Source organism: Bolinopsis microptera, chromosome 3 (assembly GCF_026151205.1).
Source record: "Bolinopsis microptera isolate Bmic1 chromosome 3, MBARI_Bmic_1.0, whole genome shotgun sequence".
NCBI lineage: Eukaryota > Metazoa > Ctenophora > Tentaculata > Lobata > Bolinopsidae > Bolinopsis > Bolinopsis microptera.
The window spans coordinates 7,838,423-7,859,677 of record NC_087074.1 but is presented as its reverse complement, the minus strand read 5'-3'; the positions used below and the strand labels follow the sequence as shown (position 1 = coordinate 7,859,677).

The following is a 21,255-nucleotide window of genomic DNA, read 5'->3' as shown; positions in this document are numbered from 1 at the left end:
CTGTTCACATCAAATTACATTCCTCTTTAGAATATTTTCTTGCTGCATATGAGCAGAATGAACAGAATGAGCAGAATGTAATCAAATCAAAAAAGCATCGAATGAAATTTGTTGACATAGATATGTAATCAACGATTAAACTCATTAAGAAAACAGTAAAAATTAAAATTAATTTATCAAAACATACACAAATTTATCATGGCGATGACATCAAATACATCGGTATGACACGTAACTCTTAATTAACAGAAGTCGGGCCAGCCGAACAAAGTGTTCCTCACAATCTATTTACAATGTAATTTTAAAGGTACTTTCAGTAACTGGTCCCCTTATTTATATTATCTTACTCATTACTATGTGTTACTTAACGTAAAACGTTTCGTTAGGACAGGGACCGGATCAAGTATTCGGAAAATACCGTTAAGTCACTTCGTTACTAAATTAATTATTTAACGCATCCATTATTGTCTATTTAAGGTGTTACTCTTAGAAATTAACACTCTTAGATTAGACTATAATATGTGGAATTTATGGATGATACTTTTTCATAATTTAACAGATCACAAATTGGTTTGAAATTGCACGGGGAATCGTCGATTTGGCAACAGTAAAAATCGTAATAATACTTAAGAAAAGTTTACTCTAAAATTAAGAAAGTCGAGAATTTTACTGTCTTCACAGACCACAGTCTAATACTCTTCAGAGACTAATACTCACAAAAATATGTTTTATTAAATAAGTTCAGGCTAAGTCTCCGAACGTCCTCCACCACGTTTATGTAGTGCATGTTCTTTTGGAGGATGAGCGAAAAGAGGACGCGACTTTTGCTTTTTCTGGCTGAGATCCAAATATCTGATCCTGTCTTTATCACTATATCAGCTTCTCCTGTGATGGTTTTAAATTTCTTGCATATGGTACTGGTGTCAAAATTACCATATCTTTTCTATGGAACACATGACTACGTTTTGTACACAGGTGTAATGTATAAGCATAAAGGAGGTGCTGATGTTTATTTGGAGTAAACCAGGTATTAAGTAGGCTTTAAGTAAGTTAAATTAATATTAACATCTTAAAAAGCTCACATAAATCTAGAAGTTGTAATTCTAATAAAACAGAGAAATTCAACCAAACCTTATAAAATACAAAACTAACGTTTATCCTTGATGACGGCGGTGATATCACTGATGGTCCTCATGAAAGCTGTTGAGATGAGAGGAGGAGTATGAAGCGTTGAAACGTAGGCAAGGTTATCGTAGTTGTAGAGGAGATAACGGATATTGTCGTTAACTGGAGTCACGTGGTGTGATGATGATCCACCGCTCAGAGCTTTGGGCGCTACCTGGGAGGAGATATTGAGTAATTTTGGATGATCGGTAAGATTAACATTTAACAGTGTACAGTAGGCGCGGTAAATGGGGGTTGGCGGTAAATCGGGGCTTTACATATTATATGGTGCTTTAGTATGATTCACGTACTCTAGTTCGACACGCACTATAGTTCGACAACTTAAGTTCGCCAGATATTACCCCTGTCGAACTTCAGTACGTGTCGATTGTCGAACTAGAGTCCAGGTAGTGTACTCTTGTTCGACAAATAGTTTCTGCTTGTGATCCAACGGCTGTTGCCGGGTCCTCAATCCTCATCATAAGATCACAGGGTGCTAAGGCTGATAAAACAATTTTCTGACATCTAGCAACCAGCGGTTAGAAATTCCGGAACCTTTCAGTATAGTTTAAATTCTCCTGTTTGCCACTCGGTTCTGGTCTAGCTAACAGGAAAATAGATTGATATCCGACTGTTTCCGGTTCAGCAGCCAAATCTCTAGACCGGTACTCGGTTACTAGTCGTCTGTGATAATATAAAGTGTGGTATGTGGTAGATATTTATATAGCGTACTCTACAATCTAGATCTATAAAACGGAGTACGAATTATCTCTTCGCTAAGTCTACAATTCTGCTAATTAACAATTGAGTCTGAGGTCAATTAAATGTTATAGAGATTACATTGGCACACATAGTTGAACAGCATGAGACAAGTGGAAAACAAACAAACGAATATATTTCAAGCTCGTAAAGGATCGTTCAAATGTAATTTCTTTAAATAAAGTTCAATTTACAAACAAATAGTGCTGATACAATACAGCTTAAGATTCTGACAACCATGATGTTAAACTAGTAAACTACTAAAGAATGAAAAGTGAAAACAAACCACAATTCCGAGTACCTGTTTGGAGACGATGTTATCAAGAGTTGGAACGTTTGTAGAGAGAAAAGCGTGGAGAGTCTTGTAGAAGGTCTTGGTACAGGAAGTGGTGGCGTCTATCATAAGACACAGTGTAGTGTCCATGTTGTTGTACACAAGAAGGAACACCTGAAATGTACCCAGTGTGACGATTTGATATCAGAAGCTTGTGCTACTTGTACGATTTTAAACATACGTAGCAATTTTTGAATGATTCAAACGGCCATCCAATTCCAATGTGAATTATAGAATCAGCGAACAAGAAATGTCCAATGGATGATTTGCATCAAACAGCATAAAAACAGGAGATATCGTCAGACTTGAGCTCGATTGAGCAGCGAATCAACACATTTAGGGGGCCGGGGGTCTTCATCAAAATAACGGATAGAAGTTACAACACATGTTCATACTCGACAACATATTTAATATGTTATCTCAAAATACCCTTCATAATCAAAATCACCCCATTTTCATATTCAGTGCATACTGAACCGATTACAGAAGGCTGATTACAGAAGGCTACATACAATAACCTTGAAATTGCCCTGGAATACGACACCAAAAGTCAGAAGGGCCCGAATATGGTAAGAGCCCAGATATGGCAAGGGCGCAGATATGGAAAGGACTCAGACATGAATCCTCATCGAGTTACTTTCTACTTCGAAATATATCTTAATCTAATTTAAATGTGTGACTGGTCAAACTGCTGACCTGCCTGAGGGCTGAACAGTTATTGCGATCTGCATTGTTTACTATGGTGCGGCGTGACCACGTATTTTATCGGAAGTAAACATAGTCTACTCATAGTTAGGGCCAGGGCAAGAATAGAACTCTATGGGATCATAATGTGTGAATAAATTCGTAACAAAGGTTTCTCTACAGGAATGTGGTGTCCATGTAAAATTCGGATCGGAACATTATTCATGGGTCGCATTGTTGAAATGTTTCTTGGGTACAATTTGTATTGATTTTATTTGATGCGACAAGGAAAAGGTTCTGTTTGTTTTTTGTTTGGGCCCGGACGGTGCCGGTGGTTCTAATGACCATTTACTAAAATACATAGATACAAAATACAATATAGTATAAATATTATAATCAGAAGTTTTTTAAATCCTATCCGTCCAAGTTAAACTTGAAGGGCGCTACACGCACGACGAAAACTCCCTTTAATGTGAGCTGAAGTAGACTACTAGTAGTAGAGCTAGTAGCGCTTGAAATTGACAGAACTGAAAACGAAATCTGACAATTGTCGCGAAAACTGACAGTTTTGTGTGCTCAAAGTGTCGAGAAATACTGACAGTGCAAGACTGGGCACACAAGAGTGAGTTAAAACATCCTCCACACAACAAAAACTTGAATACACTAATAATAATCAATTATTAAAAACACACAAGCTCATTCTGCAGTCTTATTAGTCTTATCAGTACTCTTTATAGTACCGTTTCTGATAAAGTGTAGCTTATCAGGCTGCTCAGTTACCAGTTTTTTCATGTCCCTGACGAGTTCTCTTTGCTTGGCTCTCTGTTCTGGAGATCGATCTGGGCTGATAAAAACAGTTTTAAACTTTTCCGTTGCTCGCAGGTTTCTCGATTTAGCGAGAATCTGATTAACAATTGTTGCACTTGCCGCAGTCACTTTAACTGGTCTCACAGCCTTGCCAGGTTTGAGCTTTCCGACTCTACTAGCTTCGATTCTGGGTTTCTCTCCGATTGCTGAGAACACTTCACTGACCACGGTGCTGAGCTCCTCATTGTCCTGCTCCGATAAACCAAAAATCATCAGATTTTTGTTTCGGTCTTCCTCCTGTACCACAGTTTTCACAGCTTTCTTGATCATTTCAGAACTGACAGGCTTCTGAGATTCTGGACAATTCGCCTGTAATACCGAGCTGAAGGATTGGAATTCAGCCTTGACAGACTCTCCGACTGACGATTTAACTGACGTCTGCAACGATTCCAACTGTTCATTTTTGCAGGCTAGTAGTTCTGACTGCAGCTTAATGATGGTCTCCTGTGTCTCGAACATAAGATGTTTAACTGAGTTTGAGGCCATCTTGTAGTCCGTGGATACGACACCAGTGAACTCCTCCAAATATCTTAATGCATCGTGCAACAAGTCACACGCAGTGTTCTTGTTCATCTTCTTCACGCACGAAGGGGATAGTTGCTTCATTGCTGTGATCTCCATCTCGTACATAGCCTTGCTGAGAAGTTCAACTGAGTCACCCCTTAACATGTTGATCTCCTTTTCACCATACTCGCTGGGCGGGATGGTCATGGTCGTGTAACACGGTGATACACAAACCACTGTAGCTGCACGTTACAATCAACAGAGATAAGCACTAAGATAAGAGAGTAAGAAAAGAGCAACGTATGCAATTAGTGTAATACTGAACTCAGAAAATCTTTTCTGATAAGAACTTTTTCCTTGTCACATCAAACGGGATCAATACACATTTAAAAAGAAAAAGAAAAAATGTATTGTTCATAGTCCCAGGAACCACAAAAGAAAAGCGTAAGACTAAAACTGACGGGGAAAACTTTCTAGAGCAATGTTTCTCCAGGCGCCCTTCCGCCCCAACCTAACCTTGAAAGCCATAACTCGATTTTGGAAGGTCTGTGAGATCTCCCACAAAAGGTTATCGAAATTGACCTACGAAGACAGGTTTTAAGTGATTTTTCAATAAAAAAAACCTAAATTTATCGTTATATGATTGTCAGATCACTTTGGAAACCGCGTGCGTCTGCCATAATGTAGCAATTACAGTACTTTTTATATCCCCTGTTGTGATCACACAGACCTTCCAAAATCGAGTTATGACTTTCAAGGTTCGGGGGCAGGCGAATAAGCACCTAGAAAAAGTTCTCTAGAAAGTTTCCCCCATCAGTTTCAGTCTTACGCTTTTTCGTGGTTCCTGGGAATGTGGACAACACATTTATGTAGACCTTTGTTACGAATTTATATAAAGACTACGCTATTCTCTCCCTATTACTATTAAGGAACATAGCAGACTCACCAAATTTTCATTACCTTTTTTGCTTTTATTGACTTCGTCAAAATTTTTAAATTAGGGGTCGTTCACAGATTACGTAATCAGCCGAGGGGGTAGGGGGATTTCCAAATGATTACGCTAGTGTAATTTTGACACAATAGCTATGTGTAAAAAGTATTACGGAGGGGGGAGGGGGGGGGGGGTTAAAAATTGGCCAAAAAGTGATTACGTAATTTGTGAACGACCCCTTACCTTCCGAAATTTTGGAGTGAAACGAGTCAAGTACAAATGATAAAGTTACCTGAGACAATTCACCGTCTTTGCTGTCGGTAGTCAGGTGCAGTCTGCTAGCTTTGATGTTTTCGTCGAAATTGTCTGGACCGTTCAGATACCTGATAGATGAATATGAGTATGGAATATAGATTGGAGATTTATATCCGTAACCAAGGAGTGGAAAAAGGGAAACTGTAATACTTATTCCTTGAGACAAAGCGAATTCAACAACCGATGACAAATTCTTACATTTACCTGCCCATGGTCTGTAAAGATTTGCTGATGAACTCCATGCCAGAAGTTTCTAGATGAGCAGGGAAGAGAATGTTTATGAGATAGTGGTAGAGAACCTTGGTGTCGTGCTTATTTAATGCTGAGTAGATTAACTTGTCTTTGTAGAGGAGCATGGTGTAGAGGACGGGTGAGAAGCGGTCTTGGAGGGAGGACAGGAACCGTTGACAGCACAAATACGTGTTCGGATCTGAAGTAAATGTTCTCAAAATATTTCAAATATTTAGCAAGCTTTAGAACCTGTTCCATCATAATTTATTATTGTTTATTTTCATATATAATATGGCACCGAATGGTATAATGGTATACTGAATACTGAGTGAACTGAAAACGTGTTGATTCACTGACCAATAGGTAGATACTGAACACCAGCTACATGATCCAGAATTTCACTTTCGCCAATTTTAAGAGTTGTACGGTATGGACCGAAAAACCTTTTCAGTTTAGCCTGAAAAAATATAATCATAAAATTGCAGATTGATTTTATGAGGAACTGAGTAAATCGATTATCAAAAAATATCTGGGTGGAAGCAGAACAGAAAGAAAAGAAATGATTTGGGATTGAAATGCTTCAGAAACAAATCAACTAAATTACCAACCCGAAATGCGGGAGTGTCGGCTAGCTTGTTCATCAGAGGAGTGAACGGACCATAGAATAGGGTGAATAGATTATAACTTGTGATGAGCAAGGACCTCATAGTTAAGTTTGAAACAAATCTGCAGCCTTTTTCAGGAACTCCAACCGTCAAAACCATCCAGAAATCAGGCTCAGGTCCAAAATAAACCTACCAAAGTAAGCAAGTTTAAGGATTAAGTATTCGCAAAACTCATCGTATGAGGTGCACAATGCACATTAGGAAAATAAATAACGGATTAAGTGATCTGATGAAAGGTTCAATGACACATCCAAGCAGGTTTCCTGATTTCTTCTACTTATAAAAGTGATAAGTTAGTAGTAATACCTGTCTAGTTCGTTTTGTTTCCAGGACCTCACAAGTGTTGTTGGAGAATTTGTTGGTAAAGTTGATCATACCTTCGCACAAACCAACTTGTCGGATTTTGGCGTCATCTGACTTCTGGAAGAAGCAAGTCGTTGGTTGTTTATATGAGCAATTTGTAATTTAATACCCACGAATCATTACAATAACTCAATGATGTCCCCACTTAATCGATTTCCCGCTTATTTACCTCATCTTTGCAGTAGTAGAAGAGAATCTTTTCTTCCTCCTGTCCCTCTTTTATACATAGTGTAGGGTTAAAAATTATAAAGTTCTGCAACCAGGGTACTGGAACTTTCTCCATAATCCGATGAACTTTTCACATAGCTGAAGATAAGGAAGTTTAAATTCTACGGAATATTTTATAACAAGGTACGTGCGCGCGGATATAATCAAAAGATTTGTTACCGCGCCTTCCAACAGCCTCCTTAAGAAGACCGTTTTAGCAAATCCGGGCTTGAGAGCAAAAACGCCACACGTGGCTGCCTCAGTGGGACAGAATAAGAAACAAGAACAAACGAGTAAATAATGAGATCAGTGACAAGAGACAGGAGTTAGTTAAAAACAGAATAAAACAGAAAGCAGGTGAAACATACACAAAACGAAAAACAAAGCAATCATATTACGAACAAAATATTTGAGACGATTCAAAATATTCAAAATATTTTGAGAAGATACAAATTAAACATGATTCTTATCATTTAATAGTACATCAGACGACAATCAGCAAGTAGTCAACATCGCTTTTAACATAAAAAGTGTATCCAAAAAGAACATGCAAACTTTAACTCAGTTAAAACGTTTAAAAATAGTCAGCGATAACACAGTACACTTTCAACTAGTATTAGAATCAGGCGATAAGTTCAGCTTTGTAAGCTCTTCTACAGTCAAAGTCTTCTTTCTGGAGCCTTGATCTAGAACCATTGGACAAGGAACTCGGAATATGTTGGGTAACAAACTGCTGATAGATTGAAATGTTTTCTGGGGAGTGTTCTTGGGAAGAATAAAGTGAAAAGTTTTGCTGTTAATAACGCCAGTAGAACCCACTTCAATCATAAAACCCTTGACACACTTAAATACAAGTTCACTGCGTTTCATGCACCATGCATGGTTCATACCTGGCTCAAGAGTCGATGTTAAAAACAAGGGTATAACCAAATTGTCCATGTTATTTTCTGAAGCTATTTTTAGCGCACTTTTCAGCCCAATAAGTAGTGAATCCCGCGAAGTCACCTCACCCTGAACCTCGTGAACAGTCCCCACAAGATGTATAACACAGTGTACCTGCTTGAGATTGGAATGTCTGGTCAGATAACAAGTTCCTGTAGGTAAGATAAGATCTCCCGAGGTCTCGTCCTCTTTGATAACTGCGTCTGGAACAGTATCATCGATCAGATAGTTTGTGGGAGTCCTCCTCTTCACAACATCAGGGTTGAGCAGTTTTTGTCGGATGGTAGTTAGCTGTTGATCAAAAGGTGGAAAGTGAAATTCCGGGAATACTTCAGATATTTTAGATAACTTGTGAGTGTTGCCGCTGTACAGGTTGAGTCTGTTGTCGACTAGCAGTATCAGACCGGAGAGATTGTTTGTGTAGAGTGATAGAGCAGTTTGAAGTCTCTCAGGGGCTCTGGGATGACCCGCACAGAGATTCCAAACATTATCGACAAAGAGTCGTAAACTGTGTGTTATTTTCAGTTGAGAACCGATACAAATGGAGAAACTCTCCTCCAACTTAGGATAGGACTGCGGTTCAGGCGAGTAATTGTTAGTGTTTGGAATGTTAGAAGAGTACTCTTTGCCACCAAGACTCTCCTCGTAGGTCTTCAGAACCCATGAGTAAAATTCTTTCCTCTGTTTCTCCATGAGATGTGATATTTCACTCGCCCACTTTACTTCACAGTCCTGTCGTTGTTCAATTTGGCTTGCTGCCAAATCATTAACTGCTGTAGTATCGACATGTCCACCGTTGTTCACATAACCCTCCATCGCCATGATGTGATGATCCTGAATCTTCTTGATTTCGTCATTACGTTTCTTGACTAGACCCCGTAATTCCTGGGCAGCTCTATTCTCCTCCGCTCGCATGGCATGTAGGACAGGTGAATGATAGAGCTTGTGACAGATCTGTCCAAATTCCTCCTCCTGTTGTATGCTGTGAGTTGAAACAGGTGTAGTGACACGAGCCTCGCTCTCCCAAATATCAACCAGATCCCCAAGTTCTGTCACCAGGTCTACTAGAGCAGCATCACCTTCCTCCTGACGTATTTTTTCTTCTTCCTCTGCCACAAATGTCAGGAATGTTTCCCTGAAGACGTCCTCGGCAAAACATGGTATCCGACTGTCTCTGATGTGAACCTCAGCGTAGTCAGTGGGTAAACCGGACAAGGGAAGTAGCAAAGGGATGGTTACATTCACTGTCTTACCTTTTGGGACACTGTAGGAGAATTCAAATTCCAATGACTTTTTCGTTTCTGGACTCATATCGCTTTTCTATCTACTTCATTCTCTCTAAAATATATTGTGGTTATCAAATATAACATCTTGATTGACATTGTGCAGATCAGCAAATTAATTTATCATGTACATCATACAGTTTAACATCTGCATATAATAATCAATTACATTTGAAACGTTTGACGGAGTGAGGGGAAGAAGTAAACCAGCCATGATATGACTAAAGTAGAACTGGATAGTTTGAAGACAGCAAGTAAACAATCAGACTTAAAAGACAGCAGGTCAATACTCAGACTTTGAAGACAGCAAGTAAACACTCAGACTTTGAAGACAGCAAGTCAACACTCAGACTTTGAAGACAACTTAATGTCAGTTATTAAAATTTCTCTACCTCACTCCCTCTCATCTTTCATCAGAAATATAGATAGTCTCCTTAGGGTTGGCTTAGGTTTAGATTCGAATCATAAAATCAGCTACCAAGAAAAAGAAGTCCTCAGGATCTCACAAATTCATCACCCAGATGTATCACTAGAATTATTATTATAACTTTAATTTTTTAATTGTTTATATATTTCTTAAACCAGCCTAGGAGACACAGGCAACTTGTAGGTGCAGTAATGTTTTGTAAATAGACGATTGTTTTTTCAACACGACAATTTAACTCACAGGTGCCAAGTATGTGATGTCTTAAACTGAGTTTCTTGACAATTCAAGATACAAACACATTGCATTGTGTGTGTAACCACCAAGGATATGATTTCTAAATGTATCGTAAATGACTTTCATTTTTGGAATGTTTCGAAAGAAGTTTTAACAAGAATTGAAGGTACCAGTTATGTCAGTAATAAGGAAAAACACAATCTTTGGTTTCATAGCAAAGAAACGTTTTATAAATCTTTACTCCACTGGGAAGTATGAATAAACTAACACCATGTTAATATATTGATTACAATGATGCTTTTTATTGATAAGGTAAAGAAACATTTATGACATCACATCATCATGTCACATCTCTACAAAGTATCATAACACTTGCACTGATATATGAAAATATATATAAATCTTTCCCCACCAACATTAACAAATGCAGTTTTTATTAAATATATTTATAAAATAGATTTAGATTTATAAAAAATTTATAAAGCACTCTTTCAATAAGACTACAATCTTACTATGACGTATAAAGCGAGACGATATATATGGGGAGTTCCGTACCATTTTACTAACACCACGGCATCAACTTTAACGTGACTTTCCGCAAAAACCGTAAAAAATATACAACTGAAACTTTTTTGAACGGTTCAAATGCTTTAAAAAATGAAAAAATAAATAATAGGCCAAGAAATAGGAGTTTTAGAGCCCAAAATTTGGACCCCCAAGTGGTGTCAAAAATGCGAATTAAATAGGTAATAATCATTTTAGTCTCTTCAGTCTTGACACTATTTAGGGTTATACGGGTTCCTGCTAGTTTAATTAATTGTTGCTTCATTCAGCGATTTACAACACTATAATTTCAAATGCTAATTCCTTGTTGTCACTTTTTCATCAATAAATTTTCAAATTGTTACACAACGAAGTAAATAATTTTATTACAAATAAAATCCACTGAAAGAGCTGTAGACGCCTTCACAAGTGACTGAGCTGAGTGTAAACAAAATTAGGGAACCAAAACACCAAATAACCAGTAAACTGGTCCTTCTTAGGGAGCTTTTTAGGGAACTGTGGTCATGTTTAGGATGACCACTACAAGATAGTTCATTGGAGCCCTGTGCTCACCTCATTAAATCTTATGAGTGGAAATTAAAAGTTAATCTTTATTTTTTCCACATTTGGTGAAACGTTTCGTTGCGCTTATGGATCAAATGATCCTTCCTAGATGTCCACTATGTCTGCCACACTAAAGGTAAAAGGAGTCAGAGTATCCTCCTCGTTGAAAATACCACTTCGGGCACTGACCAATAAAGTGATTCATTGTCTCCTCTTCCAGGAGACGGTATGGTAAAGTGACGTGACGTGATGTGACGTGATGTGACGTGACCGTGATGTGACTTGATGTGACGTGACGTGATGTGACGTGAAGTGAAGTGAAGTGAAGTGAAGTGAAGTGAAGTGAAGTGAAGTGAAGTGAAGTGAAGTGAAGTGAAGTGAAGTGAAGTGAAGTGAAGTAAAATTTATGACATCACATGATCACACATAATCACACATGATCACACATGATCACACATTACTTTATTCAATAAAGTAATTATCCCTTTTGTATCCTGTATCCTTGTATCCACATGACGTCTACAAAATATCATCGCACTATGTGAACAAAATATACAATAAATATTTCCCCACCAACATTAATTATTTATCAAATACAATATTTAAAAAAAAATTATCAAAACATTATCCTATTTTAAAAACCTAATCCAATTTCCCAGTGGAATGAGGATTTATAAAACGCTTCTTTGCCACATAAGGATGAAACCAGAGATAATCGTTATGTTTCTCTTCAGGTCCTCCTGTGATGCAATGGCATAACGTTACAGATTACAACTCGACCCACACTTAGCAGATAATTCAAACTTCCTCAGACCTGAACGGAACTGAGATAAAGCTGAAATGAGGACGGAATACAACATTCAACTACGATCAGAGCCCGAACCGATCACTCAACAGCTGAAACGGGAAACTTGCCACTCCATCACATCAACCGGCAACATGGACTATCAAACAATCCTGATAGCGAACAGAGTTATTATCTCAATCACACAATTCTTTTGGTTTCCATTCTATCTTTAAACAATCACACTGTGTATCATTCCTGTCTCTGTATGCCACTTATTCCTTCATGTTCTCTAAATATTACTCAGCACCCCAGTTGAACCTCAAACACAAAATGTACTCATTACCACCAAACAACCCTTATAATCACCCCGTCCCTTTAAAATTACCTACTCATGCGGTCCAAGCAAGCTGCTTGGAATCATCCTGGATAATTGTCATCAGAATACAAATAGAACCACAGGTAGATCGGATTGATACTCTCCAAGATACAGTCCGACAATAAAATTACAATCTCATCGTACTCACATCTCTTGAGTTAAACGCAAAGCGTCATTATAGGACCATCGTGATGCGAACCAGACACTTAGTCTGGACTGGTACCTCAGACGCAAACGCGAAACTTACAGAGTATATAACAACTTGCTCAGCGTAAGGAGTCAATACGGAGCTATTGCGATGCAATCCAGGCAAGTGTCTGGACTGGCTCCTAAGACTCCGAGCGCTCAAGCTCAGGTGAGCGGTATGGCAACCCTGATTCTCTACCAATAATTATCTTACCAGACACACAGAACGGAAAACGATCGCAGAGTTCAATTCTGATATAGCGAAATAGCCAAAGCGCGTGGACGCCAGGGAGGTGGGCTAGCTCCGGCACGCGCGCCGGGATAGCACCCCAACACGGCAACGCGCAGCCACACTTACTGAATACACGAGAAGTCGGCCACACTTACTGAATACACAAGAGGAAAACAAATTTTTTTAAGGAAAACAAATTTAAATTTTGGTATTTATTAATAACAATCAAAACATATCATATCATAAAAATAAAGCCGCGCGTTGGTTGACTGCCTCAGTAAGGTGAATAATATAAGCTCAAAGGTGCCCTGCGCATTTACAGAACCTCATGCGGCGATCACATGATCATGAGGACCTGTGAGCGCCAAATTTAATTTAAAGTTTTTAGAAATCATACATCACTACGAGTTACTCATGCTTGCTTTTTTAATTTTTATAGGAGTGTAGATTGTCAGGTATTTCATTCATTCATACTTAGTCGGTTTAAAGCTGTTATATTTATGTTTAGAACTCACTATTGTTTAAACTATGAAAGCAGAACGTAGGTAATGGACAATATACCGACGACAATACCAAGGACCCGAGTGCCACAATGACTTTTCCGGATCCGTTTTTACCGAGGGCTTATCCTATCCACCAGTTACTCATGCTGCATGTATAGTCTGATAATATTTATTTATTTTATTCTATAACAAGCATTCTGTAAATTGGAGTGTCGTATTTATTATAAAAGAGCCAGCCAACCTCCGCATTATAATCTTTTGTGTGCCAAGTTCGTTTATAAAATCTTATCATATAATAAAATTGATCCAATAATCTTAGATGAACGGTATATATATCAAAGCTCATCGTTATTAAAATCCGGATGGATGAATTAATCAAGTAATGTTCCCTTTCAACACAACTAAACAACAAACAAATGCTTGCTCACCAGTGGTGACGCAATCGTAGGGGCATGCAGTTATTTCGGATAACTCTCACCCCGACGACAGCGTCGAAAAATAATCAAATTATGCATTTGCGCCATACTGGACACATTTTATATTTAATATTCTACAGTTTGTAGAAATTAGTGTTATCTACTGCAGTAAGCTTAACTGGCGAGCAAGCATCGTCCCACTCGGCCGGGACGAAAATACCGAGTCCAATCACAGAAAGTTAACCATAAACTAATGATAAATATAAGAGCTCGGACATCGACAAAAATCACACACTCCAGACGACGGGGGAAGAGAGGAAAGAAAGCTGCTGGGCTCAACAAATTTTGATAATTGTAAACAAATTTGTTCTTGTGCCCTATAATAATTTGGTATTGAGGTATGACCCTGTACTGTGCGTGATGGTGAAAGTGAAAGTGAATGTGAATCTATAATGCGAACGAAGTGAGTTGTGGCCAAAAGATTCTTCAATTTTAAAATAACCAAGTCAAAGGACTCTGTTTTAAAACACAAGCTCATTCTTATCGAAGTTTAATTCTGTCCATTCTAATTCTTCGTACCTGGACTGTATCTTGAGTAGCTCACTTTTCAGTGTTACTTTAACTAAGTTTGTTGACTTAGTAAAGCTTATCAAACTGTCAATTTTTCGACAGTCGTTCCACATTTTTGTTGATTGATAAATGAAAGAGGAGGATGGGTTCGGGGTGATGAACTGGTCTGAACGTCTTTGCGATGGTGATCTGTGGAGTAAAGATAGGAGTGACATTGGAGATTCTAATCTGACAATTTTGAACAGTTCTAATAGACATGTGTATTTGTACAGGTTGTGGACGGTAAGAAGGCCGTTCTTGTTAAGGGGGGGGGGGGGGGGGGGGGGGGGGGGGGGGCCAATGGATATTTTTTTGTGAAACTTGATTTCGAGATAGCAGTTGACCAACAAACTAAGACCAGTGACCGAACTTTTGAGGGGGTCCCGGACCCTAACCGCCAAACGGTGCCCGCGGGGCAGCCACGCCCATATTTGGTCCAAATTAGGCCCAATTTAGCCAAATACCCTGAACATGCCCAAAACCCAAATTTTAGGTGCTCTACTTGTAGCTAGTGGTCTCCTGAACTCGTATATGAAATTTCATCAAGATTGGACAAAAAAATGACTGAGTTATGAGCCAAAAACCATATGCCCATATTTGGGCATACGCACCAAATTTGGTAGATTTCGTCCCATAAATTGGTCAACTTTCAATATTTTTCACTGAAACTTACTTTATATGAAAGGTAAGCCTAAACTACATATTCTCTGTAAGTTATAGCTTTATATCTGTTTAAATGTGGATACTAAGGCGAAAAGACCACAAAAAATGAACTAAATTGCCCATATCTTGGTTCGCGATATTCGCGGAATTGATCTCATTAAAATTGTAACAACTCGATCAGTTTTCAAAATTTTTCCATGAAATTTTCGGAATCGACTCGAAATCGCATTTCCACCTTAGTTTGAGAACAGATTTTTGATTTAGGCCTCCAAAAAAATTTGGCGGCCAAATTCCAAAATTTTCCCGGAGAAATTCAGAATTTGGCCGCCAAATTTTTTTGGAGGCCTAAATCAAAAATCTGTTCTCAAACTAAGGTGGAAATGCGATTTCGAGTCGATTCCGAAAATTTCATGGAAAAATTTTGAAAACTGATCGAGTTGTTACAATTTTAATGAGATCAATTCCGCGAATATCGCGAACCAAGATATGGGCAATTTAGTTCATTTTTTGTGGTCTTTTCGCCTTAGTATCCACATTTAAACAGATATAAAGCTATAACTTACAGAGAATATGTAGTTTAGGCTTACCTTTCATATAAAGTAAGTTTCAGTGAAAAATATTGATATTTGACCAATTTATGGGACGAAATCTACCAAATTTGGTGCGTATGCCCAAATATGGGCATATGGTTTTTGGCTCATAACTCAGTCATTTTTTTGTCCAATCTTGATGAAATTTCATATACGAGTTCAGGAGACCACTAGCTACAAGTAGAGCACCTAAAATTTGGGTTTTGGGCATGTTCAGAGTATTTGGCTAAATTGGGCCTAATTTGGACCAAATATGGGCGTGGCTGCCCCGCGGGCACCGTTTGGCGGTTGGGGTCCGGGACCCCCTCAAAAGTTCGGTCACTGGTCTTAGTTTGTTGGTCAACTGCTATCTCGAAATCAAGTTTCACAAAAAAATATCCATTGGCCCCCCCCCTTAAACAACGGCTTTGTATGCTCTTTTTCAAAGAATTCCCTTCCTAGGATTTGTTCATCTATACAACGTGTTCTGGCACATGTTCTAAACTTATCTAGATATGCTTCAAGGTCACCAAATAGTATTCTGATACATTTTTTCTGAGTGATGAAGATAGGTTGAAGCATATTGTTACTCGACCCACCCCATACCGATATTCCAAATCTTAGGTGAGACTCAAATAACGTGTGGTACAATTCTTTATGGTGTTTTTTCGGGATAACATGTCGTATTCTACTGAGTCTTCCGATCTCACATATATTTATATGTAATAGGTTGCATTTCATGTACTGGTGTAACAAACGGAGAATTTCGTTTGCTCTTTCATACAGTTTTTTTCTACATTCATCTACTACAAATATGTTTGTGTCATCTGCAAATAGTATGAACTTGCCCAGATCAGTTGTTCTAAATAAGTCGTTAACATATATTATAAATAGCAGGGGTCCGAGACAAGAGCCTTGTGGAACTCCAAAGAGAACAGGCAGCTTGTCAGACTCTTCGCCCAGTACAGAGACATATTGATATCTATTAGAGAGATAACTAGCGATGAGTCTATTGGCGTTTCCAGTTTTCCACGTATTCCATAGTTGTCTCGCTTATTAAGTAGTTTTTCATGTGAGATCGTGTCAAACGCTTTAGATAGGTCAATAAATATTCCAAGCACATGCAGTTTTTTGCTAAGACAGGATTCTATGTAATTCACTGAGGAGTTGAGGGCATGGCTTGTGGAATGATTTTTCCTAAATCCGTACTGGTTCTCGTAAATCATTTTCTGGGACTGAAAGAAGCTATACAGTCTGTTGTAAATAATTTTTTCAAATATCTTACCAAAAACAGCTAAGGTTGATACTGGCCTATAGTTTTCCAGCAATTCCTCATTATCCTTCTTATAGATCGGACTGATTCTCCCAGTCTTTAAATCATCTGGGAATACTCCATTCCTCATACATATTCATTGTATAATAAAGATAGTATAGGACAGATCACTCTAGACGATTCTTTAACTACGTGTATTGGGATGTCGGATGACTTCCCATTCTTCAGTTCAGATATTATCATTCTAACCTCGTCAGCTGTACAGTCATTCATGAAAATACTGGACGTGTTTGCTCTAGGCAGGTAGTCATAAAATCTAGGAAGATTGTAAATAGTTAGTTCTCCAATTTCATTATATGCCCCGTTTAAATTAGACGCTAGAGAAACAAAATACTTATTAAATTCATTGGCTATTACTCTACGATTGGTTATCTTCTCATTGTTTATAGTAAACAGTGGTTTTATTTGCCGTTTCTGTTTGCCTCGTATTTGATTAATCAGTACCCATGTCTTCTTACTATTACCGTTTGTGTCTGCAAATTTTCCCATAAAATACTTAGTTTGAACATCTTTGCGATCTTTTTTAACCATCCTTCTCTAATAATCCTTATAAGTTTTGTATCTAGAACGTTTTTCACAACATTTCAAGCATTGACATGTTCCACCTTTATAATCAGTTTCACCAAGTTTACATTTTTTCTTTCTAACTTTAGCCCAATTGTCATAGAGCTGATGCTGATGGTTGATTTTGGCTATAAGCCCAGGTGTGATCCATGGGTTATTTTGTGTAGTTCTTTTGGAACACTTAGGGGTTGCCAACTTACACGTTTTATCGATACTACATTTGAAAACATCATGAAATACCGTGAAGTTTTCAATTACTTTATTCTCTAATTCATGTTCTAAGTCCTTTACAAAAGAGGTAACATTAGACTTACAGTAGTCGTAATACTGTTTATATTTTAGGCTACTCTTAGTGGTTCCCATACTCTTTTCAAATATTTGAAAGACTGGTGAGTGGTGGGATATACGATCAGTAAGTGTGCCTGAGGCTATTATACTCTCTACATCGTTAGTTATAATATTGTCAATGCACGATGCTTTACAACCTGGCTTCTCATGAGTTGGCAGAGATATTAGGGGAAAAAATCCTCTACTGAACAGGACTTCCTCATAACGTTTTACAATCGCATTATCCTTATTATGTAGATCAATGTTGAAATCACCTGCCAGGTAACTGCATTTCGGCAAATTATCGAGAATTGCTGAGAGTTCTAATAATGCAACATTTACATCACCACTTGGAGGGCGATAAACTACACCAACAGTGACCGGAGTATTCTTGCTGCTTATCGTAACAAATAGAGTTTCTAGGTTTTCAGATATATGGGACAAATTGCCATTTACTGTAGCACTGAGGGTATCACATACATAAAGAGCGACTCCAGTGCCTTTTCTTTTATCTTGCAAAGTGTTTTGGTAGAAACTATTGTATCCAGTCAGTTGGTAAAGGTCACTTAATTCGGGGCCTTCATTTGTTTCTGCTAAAGCAATGATCGAAAATTTCATATATCTCTGTAGTTCTATTGCCAGAGTATCAAAGTTAGATTTATTACCATCAAGAAGCCAGCCCCGCCGAAAAAATCGCCCCCCTTTTGGCGTGCCCTCTCATTTTAGCGCCCCTCCCTAAAATTAGACAAATTAGGTGATTTTAGAGAATACGCCTGCAAAATCTCAAAAAGTGTGTTTGAGCAAAATGCACTAGAGCAAAATGCACAGTTTTACTAGTACCTCAGTTAAGTGTTTCAAAATCGTCCCACATTATAACACCGATTTGGCACCCCCCTAAGACAGCAGGCCCTTCGTTATGCCACTACTGCGATGGATACCAGCTCACAAAGGCTATGCAGGTTATGAAAAGGCAGACTCTGGCCATAAAAGGTTCCTATAACTTGGACTCCCAAAAGTAAACTGGTCATAGCAATTACATCTCTTAAAAGTTCAAGAAACTTCCTAGGATACCCCTTTAATTCATACTGTAAACATAGTACTATTAACTATTGTATATACATTGTATAGTCTGATAATATTTATTTATTTTATTCTATAACAAGCATTCTGTAAATTGGAGTGTCGTATTTATTATAAAAGAGCCAGCCAACCTCCGCATTATAATATTTTGTGTGCCAAGTTCGTTTATAAAATCTTATCATATAATAAAATTGATCCAATAATCTTAGATGAACGGTATATATATCATAGCTCATCGTTATTAAAATCCGAATGGATGAATTAATCAAGTAACGTTCCCTTTCAACACAACTAAACAACAAACAAATGCTTGCTCACCAGTGGTGACGCAATCGTAGGGGCATGCAGTTATTTCGGATAACTCTCACCCCGACGACAGCGTCGAAAAATAATCAAATTATGCATTTGCGCCATACTGGACACATTTTATATTCAATATTCTACAGTTTGTAGAAATTAGTGTTATCTACTGCAGTAAGCTTAACTGGCGAGCAAGCATCGTCCCACTCGGCCGGGACGAAAATACCGAGTCCAATCACAGAAAGTTAACCATAAACTATTGATAAATATAAGAGCTCGGACATCGACAAAAATCAAACACTCCAGACGACGGGGGAAGAGAGGAAAGAAAGCTGCTGGGCTCAACAAATTTTGATAATTGTAAACAAATTTGTTCTTGTGCCCTATAATAATTTGGTATTGAGGTATGACCCTGTACTGTGCGTGATGGTGAAAGTGAAAGTGAATGTGAATCTATAATGCGAACGAAGTGAGTTGTGGCCAAAAGATTCTTCAATTTTAAAATAACCAAGTCAAAGGACTCTGTTTTAAAACACAAGCTCATTCTTATCGAAGTTTAATTCTGTCCATTCTAATTCTTCGTACCTGGACTGTATCTTGAGTAGCTCACTTTTCAGTGTTACTTTAACTAAGTTTGTTGACTTAGTAAAGCTTATCAAACTGTCAATTTTTCGACAGTCGTTCCACATTTTTGTTGATTGATAAATGAAAGAGGAGGATGGGTTCGGGGTGATGAACTGGTCTGAACGTCTTTGTGATGGTGATCTGTGGAGTAAAGATAGGAGTGAGATTGGAGATTCTAATCTGACAATTTTGAACAGTTCTAATAGACATGTGTATTTGTACAGGTTGTGGACGGTAAGAAGGCCGTTCTTGTTAAACAACGGCTTTGTATGCTCTTTTTCAAAGAATTCCCTTCCTAGGATTTGTTCATCTATACAACGTGTTCTGGCACATGTTCTAAACTTATCTAGATATGCTTCAAGGTCACCAAATAGTATTCTGATACACTTTTTCTGAGTGATGAAGATAGGTTGAAGCATATTGTTACTCGACCCACCCCATACCGATATTCCAAATCTTAGGTGAGACTCAAATAACGTGTGGTACAATTCTTTATGGTGTTTTTTCGGGATAACATGTCGTATTCTACTGAGTCTTCCGATCTCACATATATTTATATGTAATAGGTTGCATTTCATGTACTGGTGTAACAAACGGAGAATTTCGTTTGCTCTTTCATACAGTTTTTTTCTACATTCATCTACTACAAATATGTTTGTGTCATCTGCAAATAGTATGAACTTGCCCAGATCAGTTGTTCTAAATAAGTCGTTAACATATATTATAAATAGCAGGGGTCCGAGACAAGAGCCTTGTGGAACTCCAAAGAGAACAGGCAGCTTGTCAGACTCTTCGCCCAGTACAGAGACATATTGATATCTATTAGAGAGATAACTAGCGATGAGTCTATTGGCGTTTCCACGTATTCCATAGTTGTCTAGCTTATTAAGTAGTTTTTCATGTGAGATCGTGTCAAACGCTTTAGATAGGTCAATAAATATTCCAAGCACATGCAGGTTTTTGCTAAGACAGGATTCTATGTAATTCACTGAGGAGTTGAGGGCATGGCTTGTGGAATGATTTTTTCTAAATCCGTACTGGTTCTCGTAAATCATTTTCTGGGACTGAAAGAAGCTATACAGTCTGTTGTAAATAATTTTTTCAAATATCTTACCAAAAACAGCTAAGGTTGATACTGGCCTATAGTTTTCCAGCAATTCCTCATTATCCTTCTTATAGATCGGACTGATTCTCCCAGTCTTTAAATCATCTGGGAATACTCCATTCCTCATACATATTCATTGTATAATAAAGATAGTATAGGACAGATCACTCTAGACGATTCTTTAACTACGTGTATTGGGATGTCGGATGACTTCCCATTCTTCAGTTCAGATATTATCATTCTAACCTCGTCAGCTGTACAGTCATTCATGAAAATACTGGACGTGTTTGCTCTAGGCAGGTAGTCATAAAAACTAGGAAGATTGTAAATAGTTAGTTCTCCAATTTCATTATATGCCCCGTTTAAATTAGACGCTAGAGAAACAAAATACTTATTAAATTCATTGGCTATTACTCTACGATTGGTTATCTTATCATTGTTTATAGTAAACAGTGGTTTTATTTGCCGTTTCTGTTTGCCCCGTATTTGATTAATCAGTTCCCATGTCTTCTTACTATTACCGTTTGTGTCTGCAAATTTTCCCATGAAATACTTAGTTTGAAC

The 21,255-nt window shown here is 38.0% G+C and overlaps 3 protein-coding genes across 4 annotated transcripts in view; 1 reads left to right on the top strand and 2 right to left on the bottom strand.

Moving 5' to 3' along the window:
* Window positions 1-21,255, top strand: part of LOC134812251 (2-oxoisovalerate dehydrogenase subunit beta, mitochondrial-like) — a 704,467-nt gene that overhangs the window by 441,875 nt on the left and 241,337 nt on the right. The gene's annotated exons all lie outside the window — the stretch shown is intronic.
* LOC134812245 (vacuolar fusion protein CCZ1 homolog) overlaps window positions 89-21,255 on the bottom strand; it is a 51,098-nt gene continuing 29,931 nt past the window's right edge. Inside the window, exons 1-10 of one of the 2 annotated variants that reach the window (XM_063819517.1) lie at window positions 9,220-9,316; window positions 6,987-7,123; window positions 6,761-6,874; window positions 6,398-6,583; window positions 6,147-6,246; window positions 5,763-5,988; window positions 5,536-5,626; window positions 2,225-2,371; window positions 1,153-1,339; window positions 89-885 (exon numbers count right to left, since the gene is read on the bottom strand). In XM_063819517.1, coding sequence (XP_063675587.1) covers window positions 707-885; window positions 1,153-1,339; window positions 2,225-2,371; window positions 5,536-5,626; window positions 5,763-5,988; window positions 6,147-6,246; window positions 6,398-6,583; window positions 6,761-6,874; window positions 6,987-7,100 — 1,344 coding nt within the window. In that variant the 5' untranslated portion in view covers window positions 7,101-7,123; window positions 9,220-9,316 and the 3' untranslated portion in view covers window positions 89-706. Of the gene's footprint in view, window positions 886-1,152; window positions 1,340-2,224; window positions 2,372-5,535; window positions 5,627-5,762; window positions 5,989-6,146; window positions 6,247-6,397; window positions 6,584-6,760; window positions 6,875-6,986; window positions 7,124-9,219; window positions 9,317-21,255 lie in introns of those variants that run through there. The other variant, XM_063819518.1, reaches the window with a different exon arrangement.
* Window positions 7,359-9,312, bottom strand: LOC134812241 (protein C12orf4 homolog). The gene has a single exon (XM_063819509.1). It carries the CDS (start codon window positions 9,275-9,277, stop codon window positions 7,631-7,633), a length of 1,647 nt encoding a protein of 548 aa, XP_063675579.1. The 5' UTR covers window positions 9,278-9,312; the 3' UTR covers window positions 7,359-7,630.